The 24,385-nt window shown below is 44.0% G+C and overlaps 1 protein-coding gene across 3 annotated transcripts in view; it reads right to left on the bottom strand.

Annotated features, from left to right (window-relative positions):
• Positions 1-24,385, bottom strand: part of tmem163a (transmembrane protein 163a) — a 324,264-nt gene that overhangs the window by 90,666 nt on the left and 209,213 nt on the right. For all 3 annotated transcript variants that reach the window (XR_011592649.1, XR_011592650.1, XM_070875430.1), the window contains exons 3-4: positions 19,735-19,778; positions 15,328-15,419 (exon numbers count right to left, since the gene is read on the bottom strand). Coding sequence is in view for 1 of the 3 variants with exons in the window: in XM_070875430.1 (XP_070731531.1) it covers positions 15,328-15,419; positions 19,735-19,778 (136 nt within the window). In the remaining 2 variants the exon portion in view is untranslated. The remainder of the gene's footprint in view (positions 1-15,327; positions 15,420-19,734; positions 19,779-24,385) is intronic.

Below are 24,385 nucleotides of genomic sequence, written 5' to 3'. Positions count from 1 at the left end.
AAGTCATTCTAATATTTTATTAATGACACAGATTTATTCTTTTTAATAGTTTATTGCTTTTAATAGATCGTGTTTTTTTTGAACAATGAAGGGGCTCCAATATTTCAAGTTTGAAGAGGCCCTGGTCATTTTTTTTACAAAAACTAGAGAGATGTCTATATCAACAGGCAATATTCCATGCACCAATTTCTCCAGCTTTCTTCCCAAGATAAGATTAATGTTACCAACATTAGCAAAGCTTAAAACAAAATGACCCTTCATCAGAATAGTTCTGGCTGAAACATTAACTTTTCACTTCTCTCCACGGATGCTGTGTCTGCCTTGCTGTTTCTAGCCTTTTCTGTTTTTGTTTCACATTTCCAGCATTTGCAATATTTTTTTTTTAGCAAAGCTTAACATTGAAAACCCCTATCAGGGCATCACCGGTATTTCAGGTAAATGTGGACACTTTTATAATGGGATTTTCTGTAGGGCCGGGTTTTCAACACCTTTTGAAATGGAACATTGTGACATATATATATAGATAAATAATAGATTGGCTGATACAATTATCAGTAAGTGAGTTATTTAAATTCACTATTATTACCCATCATATTTTTTCCACTGTGTACTGATTCCTATCATTATCTAGTTGACAGCGGATCTGTATCTGCATACTTCCTGTATCAATATAATGCATGTTATTATTTTATTATAAAAGAATTATTAGAACTTTTGAGACATGCAGCATATAGATATAATTCACTTACATGCGTTCAATGCACAGGTGCTGAAGATGCAGTCTTGTAGCTGACGAGGCAGGCATTTTAGTTCAACTACTGACTACATGCATGGTGTGGTGTTACAATATTGATGAACATAAGAACATAAGAAATAGGAGCAGGAGTAGGCCACCTGGCCCCTCGAGCCTGCTCCGCCATTTAATAAGATCATGGCTGATCTGATCATAGACTCAGCTCCACTTCCCTGCCCGCTCCCCATAACCCTTTATCGCTCAAAAATCTGTCTATCTCCACCTTAAATATATTCAATGATACAGCCTCCACAGCTCTTTGGGGCAGAGAATTCTATAGATTCACAACCTTCTGAGAGAAGAAATTCCTCCTTATCTCAGTTCCAAATGGGCAGCCCCTTATTCTGAGACTATGGGGACGATTTTGGTGGAAGCTGTGCCTGCAACCGGCGAGGTTCCACCGGAAATATGGTTTTCTGGCCGATTCTTCTGGAACCGGCCATCTGCTGTTCATGTTCCGCCCGCCCATGCCGGAGGCTGGAAATCCGGCATTTTCCTCAGGGATGATCGACTCAGATCGACCTGCCGCCCGCCAGAAAGAGCGCTGGCAAAAAGCAGGTCTGAGCTGGCTGGGAGTCAGGCGGCAGGGACAATAGCTCAGATTGATGCAGCATTATTAATGCAACTGTCAGCAGAAGCTTTGCTGGATGTTGCTTTATTTCATTGATAATGCTTTTGTTGAAATGGTATCTGAAATGTGTGCAAGCTCATGGTGACCATTTTCTTTTCACCTTGCTGGTTCATTTAAAACCAGAATGGGCAAGGCCAAATAATGCTCAATAACAGAAAAGTATGCAGCATGTCTCATTTTGTCAAGCCAACCTCATTAATTGATTCTGTGACACAGTCATTGTAAGAGTTCTCAGAGAAGAACTAGAGATAACATAGAAGGTCAGAGGCACAGACTTAGAATGATCTATTGTAAGCCTGAGACAGCTGCAGACTCTCACAGCATTTGTATGAGAGGGAAAAGGTATAAAGTTACAGCCAATGGACTTAGGGGGGCAGCGCTAATACAGAGGAATCTGAGGAAGGACTACGGCCAACAGAAACACAGCAAGAGACAAGTGCCGTGGTGACTCAGTGCCCTACCACTGAGGTTTCAACGAAGAGACTGTCATTATCGCCTTGTTATGTATTATTTCTTTGTACTGCAAGGAAACTACTTAATAAAATCTGATCTGCTTAATCACAAAATACCTGTACCCAGCGTGCTTTGTTGTGGTCACGGACATAATCTGAGAGATGTAATAAATCTGGCAGATGGAATAAACCTCACAGCACATAAAGAGTTCAGACATGTTACTCCATATGACTCCATTGAAGGAAAGGTGTGTTAGAGGAAGTGGCAATGAGTAGCGAAAGATGCTAAGGCTCAATGGAGATGCCCTCCAAGAGTTTTGAGACCATTTAATGCGGGACATAGTGTGACTGCGCAAATGGTATGGGATTATGTCAGGGTGACTTAGCAAAAGTTAGAGGATGTAAAGATATGGCACATCGCTGCAACTGATAGTCAGAAGAGCATTACATGAGGTGTGGAAGACGGGAAAATACATTTAAAGGAGTATAATGTAACTGATTAACGTGACATCTCAGGGGTGGCACTCCACCATGTTTGGCCTCGGAAAAAGTGAGTTGAAGTGCAAGCCTTAAGGTATGCCCTGCAAGTAGTCCAAGTGAGTGTCATTGAATGGCAGCCTTCCTGCATTGGTGACCCTTCATTGTCGTGTCACGATGGCCTGATGACAGGACCCATTATACAGTGCAGTCATATGTGAATGGCAAGATATTTGTGATAACCTGAGGGACAGATGCGTGTTTCTCACAAGGCACCATACATGATGTTAAAATGAGAGACTGACCAGGAGAGGGTGAACAATGTGAGTGTATTTACAAGTGCAGAATTACATAGGTGACTTAACATTGTAACATTAAGGAACATTTCCACTACCATCACCCCTCCACTCGCCACCGCCACCTCTCTTCCTGCCCCTCACCCCTTGAAACGAAGCCCATGCTCCTCTTCTTCGCACAGCCTTAACCATGGCATCCCGCTCCCCTGCCCCTCACTGCCTCTGCTTGAGGAGGTTGTGCAGGTGGGTAGCGGATCTCTACAGACATGTCCGTCTTGGCGAGAAAGTAGGGGGCATGTCTGAAGGCGTCGGGATCGCCTGCTCCTCCGGATCTGTCTGTCTTGAGGATGTGGGGTCAGGGTCTTGCACGACGTGTCCACAAGCCATCGCTTGCCTCATCAACAGACTCGGTTGTGCGCTTCAACACACTAATGAGCCGGTCCATCCTATCATCATGGTGTTGAGTGAATGTTGCAAAGGTTGCAAAGCTGGCAGTGGTCCCAGCCATGATCTGGAGCATATCATGACTTATGTCCACGCTCGTCCTGGATAGCTGGACCATCTCCTGAATATCAGAGAACCGTACTGCACCCTCCAGCTGATTGCTCATTACTGGTGGGCTCAGGCACCTTGGCTGCCTTCGCAGCATGACCTCTGCGCTTGGAAGCACCTTCTTGTGTGGAGTCTGTTTCAAACCCCATGAACTCAGAGCCCGACGTCGAGGTTCTCTGGACAGTTGGTACACATGGCTGGTGTCATCCTCTTCAAGCTCCTCGAGCTCAAGGGGCTCAATCACAGTCCCTCCTTCCTCCTCTCTCTCATCTTAGAAACATAGAAACATAGAAATTTACAGCACAGCAGAAGGCCATCTCAGCCCATCGTGTCCGCGCCGGCCAACAAAGAGCCACAAGGTCCCTGGTCAGCAGCCCCAAAGGTTACATATAAACCTATGAACAATGACGGAAAAGCAAAGAACACCCAGCCCAACCAGTCCGCCTCACAACTGCGACACCCTTATACTGAAACATTCGATACTCCACCCCAACCGGAGCCATGTGATCTCCTGGGAGAGGCAAAAATCAGATAAAAACCCAGGCCAATTTAGGGAGAAAAAATCTGGGAAAATTCCTCTCCGACCCAATCGATCGAAACTAGTTTTCTTCGTGGTTCTGGTTGGTGGAGTTGGGAGCGGTGGATATGGGTTATTTGAGGGGCGGGGGAGGGGGAGGGGGGTTGAATGAAGGAGCTGCTGTCCTTGACTGGGGACAACATTGGGGTGGGAGATGTTGGGGTCTGATGGCTCCTTTGCATGCCAGAGGTCGATGGTGTGCATTGCTCCGTGCTGTCCGACCAATCATCTGCAAGTAGAGGACAACATTTCAGTCTGTGGGGAGAGGGGAGGGGAGGTGGGTGCTGGTCAAGCAGACACGTGAACCGTGCCATCTCACATTGTGCCAGTAAGGAGTTCCATCTCTACATGGGCACACCAATAATGGCCGACAAAATGTGCGTAAAACCTGATGCCTCACCATTGCATGACCTTTCATGCCATGAGCACTGCTGACACCGGAGATTAGTATAACCTTACCATGCTGTAACACGGGATCTGCATCACCCTTTGTGGTTGCACGGCGGAGGTCACCCACTAATGCCAACGCACGCTCCTTGAGGCTGCTCAATTCTATTACCTCTGCTGGGCTTCCTTCAGTAGCACTCTGGCTTGCTGCCTTGGATGTATTTTACTTCTGCAGAGAGAAACCTTGCAGCCTTTAGCCCCTTTGCTGATGCCACCCATGCACAGTCCCACACACACACATCTGGCACAGAGCATTTTTGGAGTTGGACAGGAGGGGTGCAGTAAATTTGTAATCACTTTTGCTGACGCCACCAAATTGTTCCAACGTTTCCTGCATTGGTCCACATCCTGCACAATGTTGCCCGTTGAGGACACGGCCTCACCAGTCTCCCTCCAAATGCATCTGTATTGGGGTGGTGGAGGCTTTCCATGATCATCCCGGGTGAGGTCTTTATATCTGCGCTCCACCACCAATAATAGCTCCTCCAATTCCTCTTCATTAAACCAGGGAGCTCTGGGACTGGTTTTGACAGTCTTCATTGAAGCTTTTTTCTCACTCATCCGCAATGATTTAAAGAATGGCTGCTGAAGACTTTGTGGCTCTCAATTTACAGCACCCTCCCCTCTCCAACTCACAGGTGCAGGAGAGTGCGGTGCCTTTAAGTGCATGCACAGATGTCCCATGAGCCTCAAACGCAGCCAAACTGACATCAGGTGGGTAAAAAGACTACAAAAAAAACCAAATCTCGCACATGTGCAATTCAGGCCCTCCGAAGTTCTCCGATTTGAGAGGCCTGCACCCACCGATGCCGCCGCCCGCTGACGCCTGCTCCCACCCGCCGACTCCCGCAGTCGCTGCCGCCAACACAACCTCGTCGAAAATGGCTCCTGACGGGATCCAGCGGCAGCGGGCGCCAGAAAGGTAGGTGCCGCCCGGGGACTGCCAAAAAATGGGCGGGCCTTACTGGACAGCAATTTTAGAGCCTATGCCCCCTAGTTTTAGTTTCCCCTATGAGTGGAAATATCCTCTCTGCATCCACTTTGTCGAGCCCCCTTATTATCTTATATGTTTCGATAAGATCACCTCTCATTCTTCTGAACTCCAATGTGTATAGGCTCTACCTATCTTCATGAGTCAACCCCCTCATCTCCGGAATCAACCTAGTGAACCTTCTCTAAACAGCCTCCAATGCAAGTATATCCTTCCTTAAATTCAGAGACCAAAACTATACACAGTACTCTAGGTGTGGCCTCACCAATACCCTGTACAGTTGTAGCAGCACTTCTCTGCTTTTATACTCTAATCCCCTTGCCATTTGCCTTCCTGATTACTTCCTGAGTACAGTTGTGCTCCATTATTTTCAATGCTGACACTTGTATACCTTGTTGCCACTTTATAAGTAATATATACTTTGGGTGGCATTTTTCATATATAAAAGGGGAAGGGGAACGGGAAATTCCAATGCTAGAGTATAGCTTTCTTTTATAAATGTGTTCATTTATTGCCCTTCCCCCAGCCCAACCCCCACCCCCTGATTTATTTTATGTCAAGTACTTTCTTTTAAAATTCAGTTCAATTAAAAATAAATGACTGCAATAACTTATACTCAAAATGTCGTATTTTAATCCAGACCAATTACACGGCTGTCCTTAATTATGGATACATACTGTATTAATAAAAAATAATACCGAATCTGAACAAAATACATCGATGGGCTCAAGTTTCGGCCTGAGTTGCTCCTATTTTTTTGGAGCAACTAGTTTAGAATGGAACATCTTAGAAATTGCAATTCTCGGCATTTAGTTTGCTCCAGTTCCAGTAAGTTAGAATAATTTCATTTTAGAGCAGTTTTTTTTCAAAAGGGGGTGTGTCCAGCCACTTACACCTGTTTTTCAAGTTTAGACAGCGAAAGCTTACTCCAAACTAACTTAGAATGGAGTAAGTGTAGATTTTTGTACGTTCAGAAAAACCTTGCCTACACTTTAGAAATTAGGCGTAGGGAACGAGAGATGGGGGTGGGAGGGGGGGGGGAAGGAAGTGTACAAGCATTAAACACTTTACTTTTACAAATAAAGAGCCATCATCACTAATAAATGATAAATAAATTAATAAATCAACCAATTAATCAATCAAAAAAATTAAAAAATGTAAAAAAAAGCAAAAAAACAAAAACAAAATAATAAATCAATCAATAAATAAAAAATTAAGTTTCTACTCACCTACTGCAGCACCAGGAGCCCTCCAACAGCATGCTGAGACGGGGCCCCTCCAGTAGATGCCGGTCAGGCAGGCCCCGCTGCCAACCAGGACTTCGGGCGGGCCCCGCTGCCACCATCGCTGCCACTTTGGGCGGGGCCCGCACCCAGGAGATGCCGGGCTGCCGCCGAGGACTTCGGGCAAAGCCTGCCCCCAGCGAGATGCCGGGCAGGCAGGCCCCGCCGCCGGCAAGGTAAGGGCTGTCAGGCCACTCGGCCCGGGATAGGATCGTCGCCCGGAGTCAGGACGCGCTGGGAGGGCCAGGAGCCACTGCGCACAGCTGCTGGCACTGTTTTTGGTGCAGGGCTGTAGCTCCGCTCCCAGCAGCTCCTGCTGCTCCGCGCCGAGCTGGAAACGGGCCTACAGATATCGGAGAATCGCGAGGTAAGTATTCGGCGCAATTTCTGTTCTACAAATTAAGCGGGCCTCTCCAATGTGTGCCGTTCTAGCAGAGGTCCGAAACCTGAGCCCATCAAGTCCAACAGTGAATTAAAGTTTAATTTGCAAAGTTTTATTTCTATTTTCATCACTTTGCAAGAAAAAAAATAATTCCCCATCTCCTTTAGGTAAATTTGCTGAAAAGAAATTCAATAATAAGAATAACTGTGCTCCCATTTGGGGGGCTAAATGTACTCCCATTTGGGGGCTAAATGTGCTCCAATTTGGGGGGTTAAATGTGCTTCCTGTATTAGCACAAGTGCTTGGACTAAGTAGCGTAGATTTTCCAGTTACTCAGACTATATGCCAGTTCTGACGCAAGGTCATCTACCTGAAATGTTAACTCTGTATTTAGCATGATACTTCCCTGTGGTGCTCCTTTGTATGTGAACTTGTACCGTGAAAGAGTGTTCTTTCTCAGGTACTACTCTTAATAGATTCCTATTGGAGGAAGAGTATGAAGAAGGCAAATAGCATGTTGGCCTTCATAGCTAGATTTGAGTATAGGAGCAGGGAGGTCTTACTGCAGCTATACAGGGCCTTGGTGAGACCTCACCTGGAATATTGTGTTCAGTTTTAGTCTCCTAATCTGAGGAAGGGCGTTCTTGCTATTGAGGGAGTGCAGCAAAGGTTCACCAGACTGATTCCCGGGATGGCAGGACTGACATATGAGGAGAGACTGGATCGACTGGGCGTGTATTCACTGGAGTTTAAGAAGGATAAGAGGGGATCTCATAGAAACATATAAAATTCTGATGGGACTCGACAGGTTAGATGCAGGAAGAATGTTCCCGATGTTAGGGAAGTCCAGAACCAGGGGTCATAGTCTAAGGATAAGGGGTAAGCCATTTACGACCGAGATGAGGAGAAACTTCTTCACTCAGAGAGTTGTTAACCTGTGAAATTCTCTACCACAGAGAGTTGTTGATGCCAGTTCGTTAGATATATTCAAGAGGGAGTTAGATATGGCCCTTACGGCTAAAGAGATCAAGGGGTATGGAGAGAAAGCAGGAAAGGGGTACTGAGATGAATGATCAGCCATGATCTTATTGAATGGTGGTGCAGGCTCGAAGGGCCGAATGGCCTACTCCTGCACCTATTTTCTATGTTTCTATGTTTCTATGAAGATCTCCTGTGTGGTCTCCTGAGTTACTAATTCAACTGACCCTCATCTTCACCTGTTGTAGATTTAGACAATCTTGGCTATAGTCCAAAAGTAGTCTGCCGTACTGTGGTTATTGACTCTGCATGCTCTGGGTACTTCGGTCAGTGTGCAGATCAGGTTCTGGGAATGTGTTGGCAGTGACTTGAGACTCACCTGCCTGTTTCTATGCCTTTGCACGCATGCCACAGCTGAAGGCTGCAGCTCGACTGTGGTCATTCATCTGTTAGCAGAGACTGCTGTGGGATCTCCAAATCTCTCCTTGATGGTTGTTCCTGGTCTGTTTCCAAGCACATCAAAATTTGTCACTTCTTTGACTGTGGACTTCAATTCCTTGAGATGTTCAAGCTGTGCGCACTGCCAGTAATCCCATGATCTCTGCTCAAGCAACTTGCTCACCAATTCATGAAGATTCCACTGTTTCATCAGTGACTTCATGAGGCTGCAATCATAAAGCAACTCAGCAAGGCCAGAAACTATGGCCCTGATGTGTATGGGAGGCTAGAAGGGAATGGGAGTCCGGCCAAGGGGACGTGGATGTCCTATTGAATTAAACGGCAGGACCTTATCATTTTTTAATTCCGTTTCCCACCCAGGAACCGACCAAATTTGACAGGCTGACCAGCAGCTGCGGGGGGGAGTGGGGTGGGGTGGTGGGGGGGGGGGGCGCGGAGGAGGGAAAACCAATGGCAGGAGGTCACAGCCGAGGTCCCTTGGGTACAGTCTCTGGCAATCAGGAGGTGGATAGGCTGCAGATCAGAGCTGGGGTTGGGAGGTTGGGTGGGGGTGAGAGAGCGAGCAGCCATCGGGGGCGTTGGGGTAGATCTGCAACCGGGGCAGGGCCCAGAGACAGGCTGCAATCGCCACACGCCTTCCTTGAGGGGCTGGGGGAGCACTCCTGGCCCACAAGGAGTACTATAAAAAGCACATACTTTCTGGAGCCAGCAGCACCCGTCTCTATTTTGCTGCCGGGTTTCCAAAGCATTGGAATGCTCGTATGACAGCATTTCAATTTAAATCAGGGTCTCAACTGCACTGTGGCAACCCGATTTAAACATGTCCACCTCTCCAAGATGGGACACTCACATGCCATGCTACCCATCACCATACAGATGGCAGTAGATGTGTATGCTTCGGGTTGGGATCGTATTTAGTGTTTTTTAGGTTCGACCCCCCCCCCCACCCCTGCCCTGATCTTCTCCTCCCGCCTGTTGTGGGGGGATTAATATCGAGGCCTATGCTATACCTCTGCAAAACAGTGGCTAGCCCTTCATCACTCCAGACCACTGTTTTACTTCACCTGTGAGCAGTGATTCACCTGTGCTTCTTCCTTTTACTGACCTCTGAAAGATGCATGTGTCTGAGCAGGTGACTGCTTTGAGAAATGGTGACAGAATGTTGAGGTGAGCTGGGCCTATTCCTGCAACAAGTGTAAACTCAACAGTCAGATTCAAATGAAGTGGGAGGGAGCATCCCAACGTTCCACTTCTATTTCTTTAAATGATCTCCATGGGACTCGAATAACCAAAGGCATCCCAAGAAATTTTCAATAAGTTTGCACTGAGATTTTTCCTCAGATTGGAATGTCTGAAGGGTGGGGTTTGAGGGATGCTAACAGCAAGCAGAAGAGGACCAGAACAAAGACTGACTTGCATTTATATAGCACCTTACACAATCTCAGGATGTTTCAAAGTGCTTTACAGCCAATAAAGTATTTTTTTGAAGTGCAGTCACTATTGTAATGTGGGAAACACAGCAGCCAATTTGCACACAGCAAGGTCCTACAAACAGCAATGTGATAATGACCAGATAATCTGTTTCTAGTGTTGTTAAGTGAGGGATAAATATTGGCCAGGACACTGAGGATAACTCCCCTGTTCTTCTTCAAAATAGTGCTATGGGATCTTTTACATCCACCTGGCAGAGCAGGCGGTGCCACGGTTTAACGTCTCATCCGAAAGACACCACCTCCAACTCTGCAACACTCCCTCAGCACTGCACTGGAATGCAAGCCTAGATTTTTGGGTTCAAGTCTCTGGAGTAGAACTTGAACCCACAACATTCTAACTCAGAGGCGAGGGTGCAACCAAATGAGCCACAGTTGACATCTGAAAGGTGAGTACTTACCTTTCTTGTCATAATTCACTGGATCTTAGGGTCTTGGCAGCTTGCTGGAGATCTTCAGTAGAGCACCCTGAGGCCGGCATTCAGGCCTGCAACTCTGCTGCAGGCTCTGTCCCTTTTTGCTGGTGCATGGCCCTGTCAGGTGGCTGGTCAATATTAGAGGTGCCATCAGGCCAGGTTAATGGTCCAGGAAATAAAATCTGTTCCCGCTGGACCTAAACAAGCAGCGTATACTTCTGCGCCTGACCAGCATCAGGAGGATGGTGGGGGGGGGGCTGTTTCTTTTTGCCAATTGGCTGTTTAATTGTACTTTAGTTGTAATACACCTTATGCATCCAAGCTCCAAGAATGCACTATGAATAGACCTGTGCATCCTTTCCAGTGTGCAAAACAAATAGGAGAAAAAAATAGCTCCTATTTAAAAGACAAGAGCAAATGAAGTGCTGGATAATGGATGATATACAATGCCTGAATATGGTTGTTGCGCCACAGCAGAAGCACGCTCAACTTGATGAATAAAGGAATTCTTTATGGTTAGATGATGTCAATTCCCCACCACCTTTGTGTCCCACAGTATTGCCCATTACACCCTGTGACCATCATTAGGAGGTGAAGATAAATGATTCTAGGCTGAGTCGTCATCTATTTTATCCTCGCTGCTACTGGGAAAGCTTTTGCTTGGCTATATATCTCGGATGTCTTTGCCAAGATTAAGAATTCAGCTTGTAGGAAATTGCAGCTGCTCCACAGTATAATGTAATGGAGCACACTGTACGACCCCACCAGGCTGCTCGTTTGCATATTATGAATTTTTTGAACTGTTTTTTTCTGTATTTAATTTTAGATTAACACCTTGTGCATGTCAAGAACAAAAACATTAATTCTGGAAGATATCTTGATTCAATTGAAATGATGGTTGCTAATCTTTTCTGTCATTGCCCAGGTAACAGCATGGAAGTAATTCTCCCATGCCACAACATTAATCAATAGTGGCAGTGGGCTCATTTCTCAGACACCGACAGCTAATTAAAGTCAGCGGTAAACCCATAGGTTTAATGCTCATTCAGGCCTCTTAATAATATAACTAACCAAATCTTAAAAACATCTCTCTAAGCTTTGTCTTTTGTCTTACAATTTGCAATTTGACTAATACTGGATCACCATTTAGGAATGCAGCCCGTAGAAACAAGTTAAAAGCTCCTCCAATGACACAGTTGGTAACCGTACAGAAAGTCCTAGGTTCAGTTCCCATTCTGTGCTGAATTAACTGAGGCAGTAGGGACTTTACAATTAGTCTCGGTGTTCTGGGTTAGAAAGGTGGCGGGGAGGGCAGGGGGAAGAGAATGAGCCAGGGCTCTTGATTTTGAAAGTACACATGTGTGCAGTCAGATGAGGATGATTTGATTCAATCAACAAATACTCACTGTTGTGACTCACATATGAATAATGGCCACTTAGGAGAGGTATTGGGAGGATGGCTGATACCTGTGGTCCAGAGACCAGGAAAAAATACATATCTCCAGGAGAGAAGAGAAGCTCTGCATCTCATGACCTCACCCGCACAAAATCCCATACAACAACTGTAATGTATGTACCTGTGAGTATGCTCACAGGTTTGTAGAGCTGTTGCATTGCGAGTGGCTTAGCCAGTCACATGATGTTCACAAGACTCAATAACACCCCAGTCAGTTGGGTCTAGCTCATCCATGATGAGGTATGCAGTTGTGAGCCTGGTGGATGAACTGGTAATGTGTAGTGCGTTTGTTAAACCTTTGTTAATAAATCAGCTAGTTCTTGATAGGAATGTGTTGCTATGAATTCTTAAGCAAAGAACCCATGAAGCAAATACATTACAACAACTTACATTTATATAGCGCATTTAAAAATTATTTTAAAGTAGCACCTTGACAAAGGAGGCTGCTCGGGGGAGGAGTACAAATACACAAATCACTAAAAGTAGCGACACAAGTTAGCAAGTCCATAAAAAAGCAAGCCAAGCACCAGTTTATTTCTAGAGGTTTAGAATTGAAAAGTGAGGAAGTTATGCTAAACCTGTATCGAACCTTGGTTAGACCACACTTAGAGTACTGCCTACAGTTCTGGGTGCCAAATTTAAAAAAAGGATACATACAGAGGCACTGGAGAGGGTGCAGAGAAGATTTACAAGGATGATACCAGAAATGCGAGGGTTTACATATCAGGAAAGGGTGAACAGGCTGAGGGGTGACCTAATAGAGGTTTTTAAAATTATGAAAGGTTTTTATAGAGTGGATACAGAGAGAATGTTTCCACTAGTGGGGAAGAGCATAACTATAGGCCATCAATATAAAATAGTCACCAAGAAATCCAATAGGGAATTCAGAAGAAACTTCTTTACCCAAAGTGTGGTGAAAATGTGGAACTTGCTACCGTAGGGAATGGTTGAAGCGAATAGTATAGATGCATGTAAGGGGAGGCTAGACAAGCATATGAGGGAGAAGGGAATAAAGGGTTATGCTGGTAGATTTAGATGAGGAAAGACGGGAGGAGGCTCGAGTGGAGCAAAACCGCCAGTATGGATTGGTTGGGCGGAATAGGCTGTACGGTACCGTATATCCTATGTAAACAACATAAACAACTTGTATTTATATAGCGCCTTTAATGTAGTGAAACGTCCCAAGGCACTTCAAAGGAGTATTATGAAGTAAAACAATTTGACGCCGCGCTGCATTAGTAGAAATTAGTGCAGGTGACCAAAAGCTTGGTCAAAGAGGTAGGTTAAGGAACATCTTGAAGGAGGAAAGAGAGGTAGAGAGGCAGAGAGGTTTAGACAGGGAGTTCCAGAGCTTGGGGCCCAGGCAACAGAAGGCACGGCCACCAATGGTTGAGAGATAATAATCAGGGATGCTCAAGAGGACAGAATTAGAGGAGTGCATCCCCTGACAACCCCCCCTCCCCCCCCCGCCCAAAAAATAAGCTGGCAAGTGGTGCCAGGTTCTCCAGCATGTGAGGGTAGGCGGATTCTCTACATGAACCCCTCGTGGTATTGTGCCTGCCATTCATACATAAAACAGGAGACCTCCGAACAGGAGACTTCGCCAAGGTCAGTAGCGGAGGTCCTAGGTGGGTCTACCTTAGCACATATAGTGGATGTCCATCCTCCCGCACAGATTTTTGGCCCCAAGAATTCTGGGATCAGAAACAATAGAATTTTTGAAATGGAGGTGTTGTAACTGTAGTGGGCTGAAATTCTTTTTTAACACTAGACTCAGACTTGTGAAGTTACAAAGAAGTATTAATTAATTATTAATATTGCCTCGTAACTTGTATAACCCTACAGTCTCTAATTCTCTGCATAAATTTGTTTTCTACCAGTTTGACTAAGCAAGAATTGTCATGGCATATAGTGCAACAAAGTATAATTCAGAAATTCATGTTTCAAACCTTTTCAGTACCAAACACAGAAGTTTTTAATATTTTGGTTGAAAAGCAGTAGTTTTAATAGACAATTGGAACGCTAAGAAATAATCAAATGTGCAAGCAGGCTTGATCTCCAGTCAAGACATGTCCCAATCTAATTTAGTGAATTCATGAAATAGCAACTATCTTTGTGAACATAAGTGCAGAGGACCGACATACAGGTATAAGAACTAACCAGAATAGACCAAACGTCCCTTCGCATACAGTTGGGTCATGTTATAAGTTGTCCTTGCTACTCTTGCTGGTCAATTTTTGAACTGTGATGCCCACACCAGAAACTGATAGCAATAATTGATTTTTGATTTTGCCTAAGGAGATATGGATTTTTGACAAACAAAATAGTGAACTCAAATTTTTAGAAACACTCAGTAAACAATTTACAGCTGAGTCTTCATCTGAATATTTTAATGCTTTTAGTTTTGTGTGCTAATGTTTCTATCTTGCACATTCACTGTGCTTGGTCGGGCTGCTGCTCACATCCAGTGTATTATACCAGCATTAGATTTTTTCAACCAATATTTGTAAAATGCACAATTACTCGCATTGCACAAGGATGACCAGCACGCCACCTACTGAATTATACGATACTGTACTGCACCATTTAACTGACATCACACAGGCACTGTATTCACTGGTACTAAATTATAAAACTGTAATCACAGGACTCAGAGGGGTTTAAAATATATTTGTTTTTGCAAATAGTATGTAAAAAAGATAGGATATTTTCAAATGAGTTCCACACACCAAGTTATTTTGTGCTGTGGCATCAGAGACAATTAATATAGTCCTCATTATACACTGTTTATAATATTAATTTTATAAATCTTGAATAACTTGCCATTTAACTGCTGATTCCCAGTGTCATGAAGACCAGAAGTCCTACCGTTAAACCAGATTCAATCTGGGCTATTGAAAGCTTTGAGAGCAGGGAAAGGCTAAAAGGAGTAAAAACAAGCTCAGTGCGAGGACAGGTTGCTACTCCATTTCATTTTTTATTTTCTTCTTTTAAATGGAAATAGATGGGGTTAGCAGTTTCTCGTATTTGTTGGAAAAAGATTTTTATGTCAGCGCCAATAGTTTAAAGATTCTTGGTTTTGCTGGAGGTCTCTGAAAATCCTAAAACCTAAGATTGTCCTGAAGTAGAGATAGTCAATAGACCCCATTACATTCTAGAAAGTAAATCACAGTTAAAAACATGATCAAACTTTACCCCATTTTAGAATTATTTAAAATGTAATGCCAAATCTTAATTCCCACTATAGTGATTCTAAAATAATTTACTGGCTTTGACTTTTTGCATCACATGAAAAAAAGTGTGCTTTCCAGATCATGCCCATCAGCAATCATGCGTGCTCCATCAAACCAGTAAGCATAATGTGCCTCTGTCTCGCTTGGACCTCATGCTCATTTGGCAAATTACTAAGCTCATGTTTTTGGGGGGTCATGTTAATTCAATTTAGAATATTTTTTTTCTGCTTTGAATATACATCCATTTCCTCATGCAACAATCTATAAATTCAATTTGCTGCTCATTTCTAACCCAGGATATGTTTAAGCAGAATAAGAACCGTATGGAAACACAGAAGATCCAATTTGTACTCCTCTCAGTGACATCAGTGATTACTATCACCATTAATATAGACAAGTTACAGGTGGACTTACATATTCTCCCGATGGGCAGAGTGCACAGCTGCTGCATTGCTGTAGCGCCATAGCACTATTGCAGAAGATAATACATCCAACGTAGCATCAAACTAGAAAAGTCAGAAATGTTATTTGAAGATGGGAATCATATAACATAGATATGGTTCCTAAATTTTATTTATATCGACATTAAGGGGGAAAAAAGGACATGATTGAATGAATTTAGTTATCTCTGGAAACCTAATACCATGGACGGCTTGAATTACAGGAAACAGTATTTTTGATGGTAATTTATCATTTTGCAGCAGGAACCCTTAGTGCTATCTGAGTTAATCTGACACACATACAAATGCCTGAAATTCTAAATACTATATATCTGTTCTTTACTTCTTTATAACAGATACATAGTCACATTTATGTTTAAAGGGCTTCTGTTGTAAAATGATCAATTGCCAGCAAAAATACTGTTTCCTCTAATTCAAATACTATAATACTTTTATATATATTATTTATTTAGAACATTGTCATCATGTGCCCATGTGCCATATTGGGGAAAGGGCAGTGTAATTTTGGAGTTTCATCCCAGAATTCCCAATATCTGCACCACACATTGGGCTCAATTTTCCCTAATTATCCACACTGTTTTTTTGGTGTGCATCGTTTTTTTTGGAGTAAATTCAAATCTCCAAATTCCCCCAAAGTTTCTGCGCTAGCCTAACTCACTTAGGTAGAATTTTTTTAGGCTACGATTTGTTTTTAACCACATTGGGGGTGTTACCTGCCACTTGCGCCAATTCTGGCCATTTAAGCAAGTTTGGCCAGCTCCGATTTACTCCAATATTTCTTAGGACGGTGTACGTGACCACTCTGGAAAAACGCTGTGGGCAGTTAACAAAATCGGCCCAGGTAAGGGAATCAGCACAGCAGATGCAGTTCCATGGCCCGGACAGCAGCAGCAGAGAGGGAGAGAGAGGGGAAGAAGAGAGAGGGGGTAGAGGAGAGAGGGGGGAAGGGGGGGGAGGGGTGGAGTGGAGAGGAGAGGGGCGGAGGCCTTTCGTCCAGGGTTAGGAGCAGCACCCGGCACCGGGAGGAGGGAGGCCTTTCGGCCAGTGTTAGAAGCGGCACCCGGCACCGGGAGGGGTGGGGTGGGAGGGAGGGATAGACTTTTGGCATAAACTCTTTAATAATTTAATGCTGGTAAGCTGCTGCAATATGCAAGGTGCTTGTGCAGGTTGCTGTGAGCTGGCCAGAATGTGTTGTACGTTTCACTTTCCAGCCTCAGCCCGCATTGCGTCCCTCGTTACCTTGGTAACCCGATCTTTTTGTCGCAGATCTTAGGCTCCACCCCCAAAGCTAAAGGACAGGGTATGCGGCGCCAAAATCAACAATTCAAACAGGGAAAGTTTGGATGATTTTTTTGGGGGGGGCGTGGTTGGGCCCTAAAAAAATGGGCCTAACTCTTCAAGTATGCCAAAAAACGGCTTTGGGGAAAATTGAGCCCAATAATTAACTCTAACTTCTGCTAAAATCCTTTTAAAACAATAGCTAGCTGACTTGCCAAATTCTCAGTAAGTAGGAAATTAATTACAAATACGAGCTATACAGGAATCCACTAATATATCAAAATAAGAACATTATTCAAAAAAGAAACAGCCATTCATTTTCCATATCCCCAAGCGACCAGGAAGTTCCTTTTCAGATTATTTCATTACGACTTCTGAAATTCTTTCTTCCAGATTGCTTAGTTAACTTGCTTTCCCTTTCTAGGGAGCAATTTTTTTTTCATAATGACTTCATTAATATTCATTAAAATATAACAGGTTTACATGTGCTTTGTATTTTTCAGATTTTGAAAAATTAATACTAGTGTCCCCATACATGAGTACAAATATTCATACAGTCACTCTTTCAAAACACACAAAAAGTATATATCTTCTTTATTTAGAAGACCCATGCCTCTATTCATGACCAAGAACAAAGCTTCTGCACTATTATTAAGCATGTATCGTACCAAGGTAGCGTGATAGATTTACAGAGCACAGCACACACAGCTTTCTATAATCGCAGACAGCATCTTAGAAGTTCCGGAGGCTTCTGGTCAGCTGACTCATTTATTCACCTTTAGTTGCAGTAACACAATACGTCCACATCCACAGTGTGGAGCTACAACATTACAAGCTTACAGACATTACAGGTAGATATACTGGTCACCTGACAGGACCCCTGCCCACTCTCCAGGGTCAAACTCAGGTGCTTAAATTCAGAATGCAAGTGGTACTCCTACTGGTGTAGGAACAGTTAATGGCTGGTGGTGTGGGTGACATATACCTGCAGAAGCTTAAAAGGGAAAGATAAAACAAATATTTTCTGACATTAATGTTTAATGAAACTCCACAATGCTGCAATTGAATTATGCCCCTGCCCTATCCATTTACATTTAGCAACACTGGATGTTTGTTGTCTACAGGTGTCTCTTACATCCAGCATTGGCAAATTATCAACTCCCTTAGAAAGTTGGGGGGAGTGGTGGTGTGCGAGTTAAGAGGCTACAAAATCTTCTTTCCGGGGCAGAACTGGACAACCGCCCCATTGGACTTTCCAGCATGTGGTTCAGGTAGGTGCCTGAAATAATGTGGTACCCCCCCAGTGTGTACATTTAAATAAGGGCCCTCCCACAGACCCCGCATACTCTGGCAGGGTCAGCAGCAGTGGCCCCTAGTAGATGCGATTCAAATATAACTTCCAGGATTATGTCCGTCACATTTTCAGGGCCATTGGGCTGGATTCTGCGACAAGAATAACGGTGAGACTAACAGCGCTCACTATTATAACGGGATAACTCGGACAGCAACTTCTGGAATACACACATGTGCAGTTAAACAACAACAACTTGTATTTATATAGTGCATTTAATGTAGTGAAATGTCCCAAAGGCGCTTCGCAGGAGTATTATATGATAAAAATGTGAAACTGAGCCGAAAAGTAGAAATTAGTGCAGGTGACCAAAAGTTTGGTCAAAGAGGTAGGTTTTAAGGAGCATCTTAAAGGAGGAAAGAGAGGCAGAGAGATATAGGCAGGGAATTCCAGAGCTTAGGGCCTAGGCAACCAATGGTTGAGCGATTATAATCAGGGATGCTCAAGAGGGCAGAATTAGAAGAGCGCAGACATCTCAGGGGGTTATGGGGCTGGAGGAGATTACAGAGATGGGGCGAGACCATGCAGGGATATCCGGAAGCCAGCGAGCACAGAGGTGATGGGTGAGAAGGACTTGGCGTGAGTTAGGACACGGCAGCCGAGTTTTGGATCACCTCTAGCTTACATAGGGTAGAAAGTGGGAAGCTAGCCAGGAGTATGTTGGAATAGTCAAGTCTAGAGGTAACAAGGGCATGGATGAGGACTTCAGCACAATGCGCAAATGCAGAAGTCACTGTCATAGATACCCCGCTCAGCCATAGGGTGCATTGTTGCAGTCCTCGCCGATAGACTCAACATTGAAATTACTGCAATGGCGTGAACCTGCAATACTTGCCCACTAGTTCTGCACTAAAAATGGCCGAGAAAATTAGGTGAGTTTTTAATGGCGTGATAAGTGATAATTGCTGCTGAACAACCTCTCTGGTCCTGAAAATTAAATTTTACAAATATGGAGTCTAAGTTCCTCAGATGAAAATTAGTGTTGGATATTTAAAAAAAGTTAAAGTAATTTTTTTTAAAAACTTTTTTTGTCTGTCTTTTATCTCTCTCCCTTAATCCCATCTGCATTTCCCAATCTTTATTTTGCTTTCTGTACATCATTTAAATCTCATTTATATTTCTTGCTTTATAATTCCTGGTTTATACTCTGCGCATCTCAGTGAGGATTCTTCAATCTGATTGGTTGACGAATCTGCTAATGCTTGGCCTGCTCACACAGACCACAGATCTCCTGTAGAGGATGCCATGCTGAAACAGACGCTCTATGATAGTAAGCCTTAGCTCTAATGCCTGCGAAAACTCTCTGGCCAGCTGTCAGCGAGGTGAACGGCGAGCACTGTTCCTTTGCCGTTGACTGCAAAATTGGGGCTTGTGTTTTTTCAGTTTGCATGAATCTGACTGCATTTGTAACTGTGAAGCTGATCCTAAATGAGTTCTAAAGCTGCGCTACTGTATATGCTCGTCAATGCTCTGCTCTTGCACTCTGAGCCAAACAAAATTCTAGATCCACTTTGTTGCAATAATTGGTATTAACATCTAGAGTAACAATGAAAACTCGCCTCAACTGTCCATTCTCCCAATTTTGATTAACTTTGGTACAGAATCAAGAACTAGTAAAATTTAGAAGAAATCTGAACCCAAAATGAAATATCTTGTTTTAGGCCAACCCTGAATAAACTGAGCAAGTCCCTTTCACGTCATTTCCGTGTTTATTTACACAATATTACTTACAGCAAACCCAAAGGATGATGCACTGTGTCGCATGACGGAAACAGCTGTAAAAGATAGAAAACAAGATAATTAGCAAGTTGCGGGCAGATGAAATGGAAAATTATTTAAAATGTTGATAGATTCTGTGGAAAACTTTCGGTGAAATGTGCAGGCTAATTTGCGTACGCCCGAGTATGCTTTCTTATCCATAAACCCAATAAGCCACCTGATACATTTGTAATCAAATCTTTTTCAATATCCCTTCGGACACCCAGTCTGTTTTAATGGTCCAGATATTTTGATTGCCATTCTGGGAATTATGATAATTTGAACAATGCACAGTATGATCAAAATGACAGCGGGGACCAAAGGTAAAAAGATGTAGAACCTTTCGATTGGCCAATGATTAAAGTGGTCAGGTGACTTCAACCAAACTGATTTGAAAGCTTGGGACTTAAGGATTTCAAAATAATTTGCAGAAAACTCCTTGAATGTTAAATTCCATACGGTCTAAAACAACCATGCACATGGACTTTTACTGACCCTAGATAGAAGTTGTTATGCATTTTTTATCAATAATAATGTCACAATTTTAGGTCCTTACTCAGTTAATTTTTCTCATGTTCCACATGGACGACCAGTCCTATAAGCTTGCTCCATATCAGAGTGTGCCTTTATTAGTTAGGCTTGATAACTAATAATGTCGCAAGTACATGCGTGAACCAGAAACCCTGGCCATGTATTCCGTTTACTGACCATGTTACGAGCCTTCTTGTGATATCCAAGATCTCAGAAATGGTAGATAACACTTTAACGCACAATAGCTTTGGTTATAAACTAGGGAAGCAGTTTATTAACAACAAATTAGCAGCAGCAAAAGCAGGAAAGAAGATTATAGTATTTTACAGAACATAACCATTCCTCTTTTAATACAAAAAAGAATCTGCGACTCTTCATTAACACCCTTGTTAATGTTAGACCTGAGCTAATTTTACACTCATCTCCTGATGGCCCCAGAAGAGCTGATGAACTGGGAGTTTGCTGCCTTTTGAAGTTCAACCAGAAAGAAAGAAAATCAAATAAAGCTGCCAATCATACACAAGACATTTGTGAAGTATATCTGAAGTTTCAGCAGTCCAGATAAGTGTCAGACCCAAATCAATTTGTCACCTGACTGCAAATTCCTTTCGTCTTAATGGATCGCTCACAGTACAAAGCCAACAGCTGTCAAGAAGTGCATCTGGTGAAGCCAACTTGAAATGCTTTGCAATAACCAGTATTAACACATAAAAGCCAAATGTTTTCATCATAACCAGTTTGTCTCTGGATGTGAATAAACTGACATAATGAAATGTACAGTTCCTAGATTTGATTATTTCAAGCTGGTTTTAACCCTGAATATAGAGTAATGTATTTTTGATTTATGGAGCATTGGCAAAGAGGGAGCCGTTCAGTTGGGATGGGCTTCACTTAAACCAGGCTGGGACCAATGTCCTGGCAAATCGAATAACTAGAGCTGTAGATAGGGCTTTAAACTGAAAAGGGGACGGAGGGGTCAGGTGAGGGGAAATTTAGAAATCTAAAAAGAGAATAGTCAAGGCAATGGAGCAGTGTAACGAATTGGGTAAAGATAAGCAGAGTATGTCAGGAAGGGACAAAGAGCACCAAATTGCATATCGCCCCTGCTGGGGTGGTAACAGCTGTGAGGCGGGACTTCCTGCGCCAGGCGCAGGAGTCCCGCCCCACCAGCTAAAGTGGGCTTACCGTCCCAGAGAGGAAGTGGAGTGCAAAATCTTGCCCTCCACTTTCTCTTGGGGGCGAGTCCAGGGTGCTAACCAATGTGAATTTTCCAGCGCTACGTGGAGAGGCACGTAGTGCTAGCAGGAACACAGGGCCCTCCCCTGCGGACTCTGCAAAAGGGAGAAGGGCATAGAACTGAATAAAACATGAGTTAGGCCACAGCTAGAGTACTGCGTGCAGTTCTGGTCACCACATTACAGGAAAGATGTGATTGCACTGGAGAGGGTACAGAGGAGATTTATGAGGATGTTTCCTGGACTGAAGAATTTTAGCTATGAGGAAAGATTGGATAGGCTGGATTTGTTTTCTTTGGAACAGAGAAGGTTGAGGGGAGACCTTATTGTGTATAAAATTATGAGGGGCTTAGAGTGGATAGGAGGGACCTATTTCCCTTAGCAGAGGGGTCAACAACCAGGGAGCATAGATTTAAAATAATTGGTAGGAGGTTTAGAGGAGATATGAAGGGAAATTTCTTTACCCAGAGGGTGGTGGGGGTTTGGAACTCACTGCCTGAAAGGGTGGTAGAGGCAGAAACCCTCACCACATTTAAAGATACTTGGATGTGCACTTGAAGTGCCGTAACCTACAAGGCTATGGACCAAGAGCTGGAAAATGGGAATAGGCTGGATAGCTCTTGGTCGGCCGGCACGGACACGATGGGCTGAAATGGCCTCCTTCCGTGCTTTAAATTGCTATGATTCTATAATTCTAAGGGGCCATCGCTAGACTACCAGGGCGCGGGGTGCTGTGGCAGCAGCCCAGCACAGAAGCAGAGTGCCGGGCTGCATTATCGTGGCACCGTCCCCGCGATATGAGGATGCGAAGGCCGTGACTGGAAGTCAGCCATTTAAAACATTTTCAGCGCCGCACCTCCCCTTTAATTTTCACCCAGTGAGTGGCCTGAAGTCCGGTACATGCCTCGTGAAGCTGTCCTGGGCATCGCTCCAGGGCAAAAATGTTTTGCTGCGCGCGATAATGACATCGTTATCACTGACGCAGTGGCCCGGGGCGCCGCCAGCTGGAGCGGGGCGCTACGGGTTATGCCACTGCTAAATTTCTGTGGAATTTCGCTGGAGTCGGTAGCGGCGACGCGCCTGGGCAAAAAATTGTTTGCGCCCCATTAGCTCCCCCAGGGGCACTAACACGAGATGCAAATGACCTGAAAGAGTTTAATGGTAATTGTGCATAGAAACATAGAAACATAGAAACATAGAAAATAGGTGCAGGAGTAGGCCATTCGGCCCTTCAATAAGATCATGGCTGATCATGCAACTTCAGTACCCCATTCCTGCTTTCTCTCCATACCCTTTGATCCCTTTAGCCGTAAGGGCCACATCTAACTTCCTTTTGAATATATCTAACGAACTGGCCTCAACAACTGTCTGTGGTAGAGAATTCCACAGGTTCACAATTCTCTGAGTGAAGAAGTTTCTCCTCATATCGGTCCTAAATGGCTTACTCCTTATCCTTAGACTGTGTCCCCTGGTTCTGGATTTCCCCAACATCGGGAACATTCTTCCTGCATCTAACCTGTCCAATCCCGTCAGAATTTTATATGTTTCTATGAGATCCCCTTTCATTCTTCTAAATTCCAGTGAATATAAGCCTAGTCGATCCAGTCTTACTTCATATGTCAGTCCTGTCATCCCGGGAATCAGTCTGGTGAACCTTCGCTGCACTCCCTCAATAGCAAGAATGTCCTTCCTCAGATTAGGAGACCAAAATTGTACACAATATTCAAGGTGTGGCCTCACCAAGGCCCTATACAACTGTAGTAAGACCTCTCCGCTGCTATACTCAAATCCTCTCGCTATGAAGGCCAACATGCCATTTGCCTTCTTCACCGCCTGCTGTACCTGTATGCCAACTTTCAATGACTGATGTACCATGACACCCAGGTCTCATTGCACCTCCCTTTTCCTAATATGTCACCATTCAGATAATAATCTGCCTTCCTGTTTTTACCACCAAAGTGAATAACCTCACATTTATCTACATTATACCACATCTGCCATGTATTTGTCCACTCACCTAACCTGTCCAAGTCACCCTGCAGTCTCTTTGCATCCTCCTCAAAGCTCACACTGCCACCCAGCTTAGTGCCATCTGCAAACTTGGAGATATTACATCCAATTCAGCGAATAAGGTGAAACCAGGGTACAATGGTAAAAAGTTCAAATTAAAGCCTCTTTACCTGAATTCATGAAGCATTCGTAACAAGATAGACGAATTCATGGCATAGAGATAAATAACTTTAGAAACATAGAAACATAGACAATAGGTGCAGGAGTAGGCCATTCGGCCCTTCGAGCCTGCACCACCATTCAATAAGATCATGGCTGATCATTCACCTCAGTACCCCTTTCCTGCTTTCTCTCCATACCCCTTGATACCTTTAGCCGTAAGGGCCATATCTAACTCCCTCTTGAATATATCCAATGAACTGGCATCAACAACTCTCTGCGGTAGGCAATTCCACAGATTAACAACTCTGTGAAGAAGTTTCCCCTCATCTCAGTCCTAAATGGCTTACCCCTTATCCTTAGACTGTAATCCCTGGTTCTGCACTTTCCCAACTTTGGGAACATTCTTCCTGCACCTGACCTGTCCAGTCCCGTCAAAATTTTATATGTTTCTATGAGATCCCCTCTCATCCTTCTAAACTCCAGTGAATATAGGCCCAGTCGATTCAGTCTCTCCTCATATGTCAATCCTGCCATCCCGGGAATCAGTCTGGTGAACCTTCGCTGCACTCCCTCAATAGCAAGAACATCCTTCCTCAGATTAGGAGACCAAAACTGAACACAATATTCCAGGTCAGGCCTCACCAAGGCCCTGTACAACTGCAGTCAGACCTCCCTGCTCCTATACT

This window comes from Pristiophorus japonicus, chromosome 3 (assembly GCF_044704955.1).
Source record: "Pristiophorus japonicus isolate sPriJap1 chromosome 3, sPriJap1.hap1, whole genome shotgun sequence".
NCBI classification, from domain to species: Eukaryota; Metazoa; Chordata; class Chondrichthyes; family Pristiophoridae; genus Pristiophorus; species Pristiophorus japonicus.
Note: the sequence above shows the minus strand (reverse complement) of the source record. Positions and strands in the feature narration are given on the sequence as shown.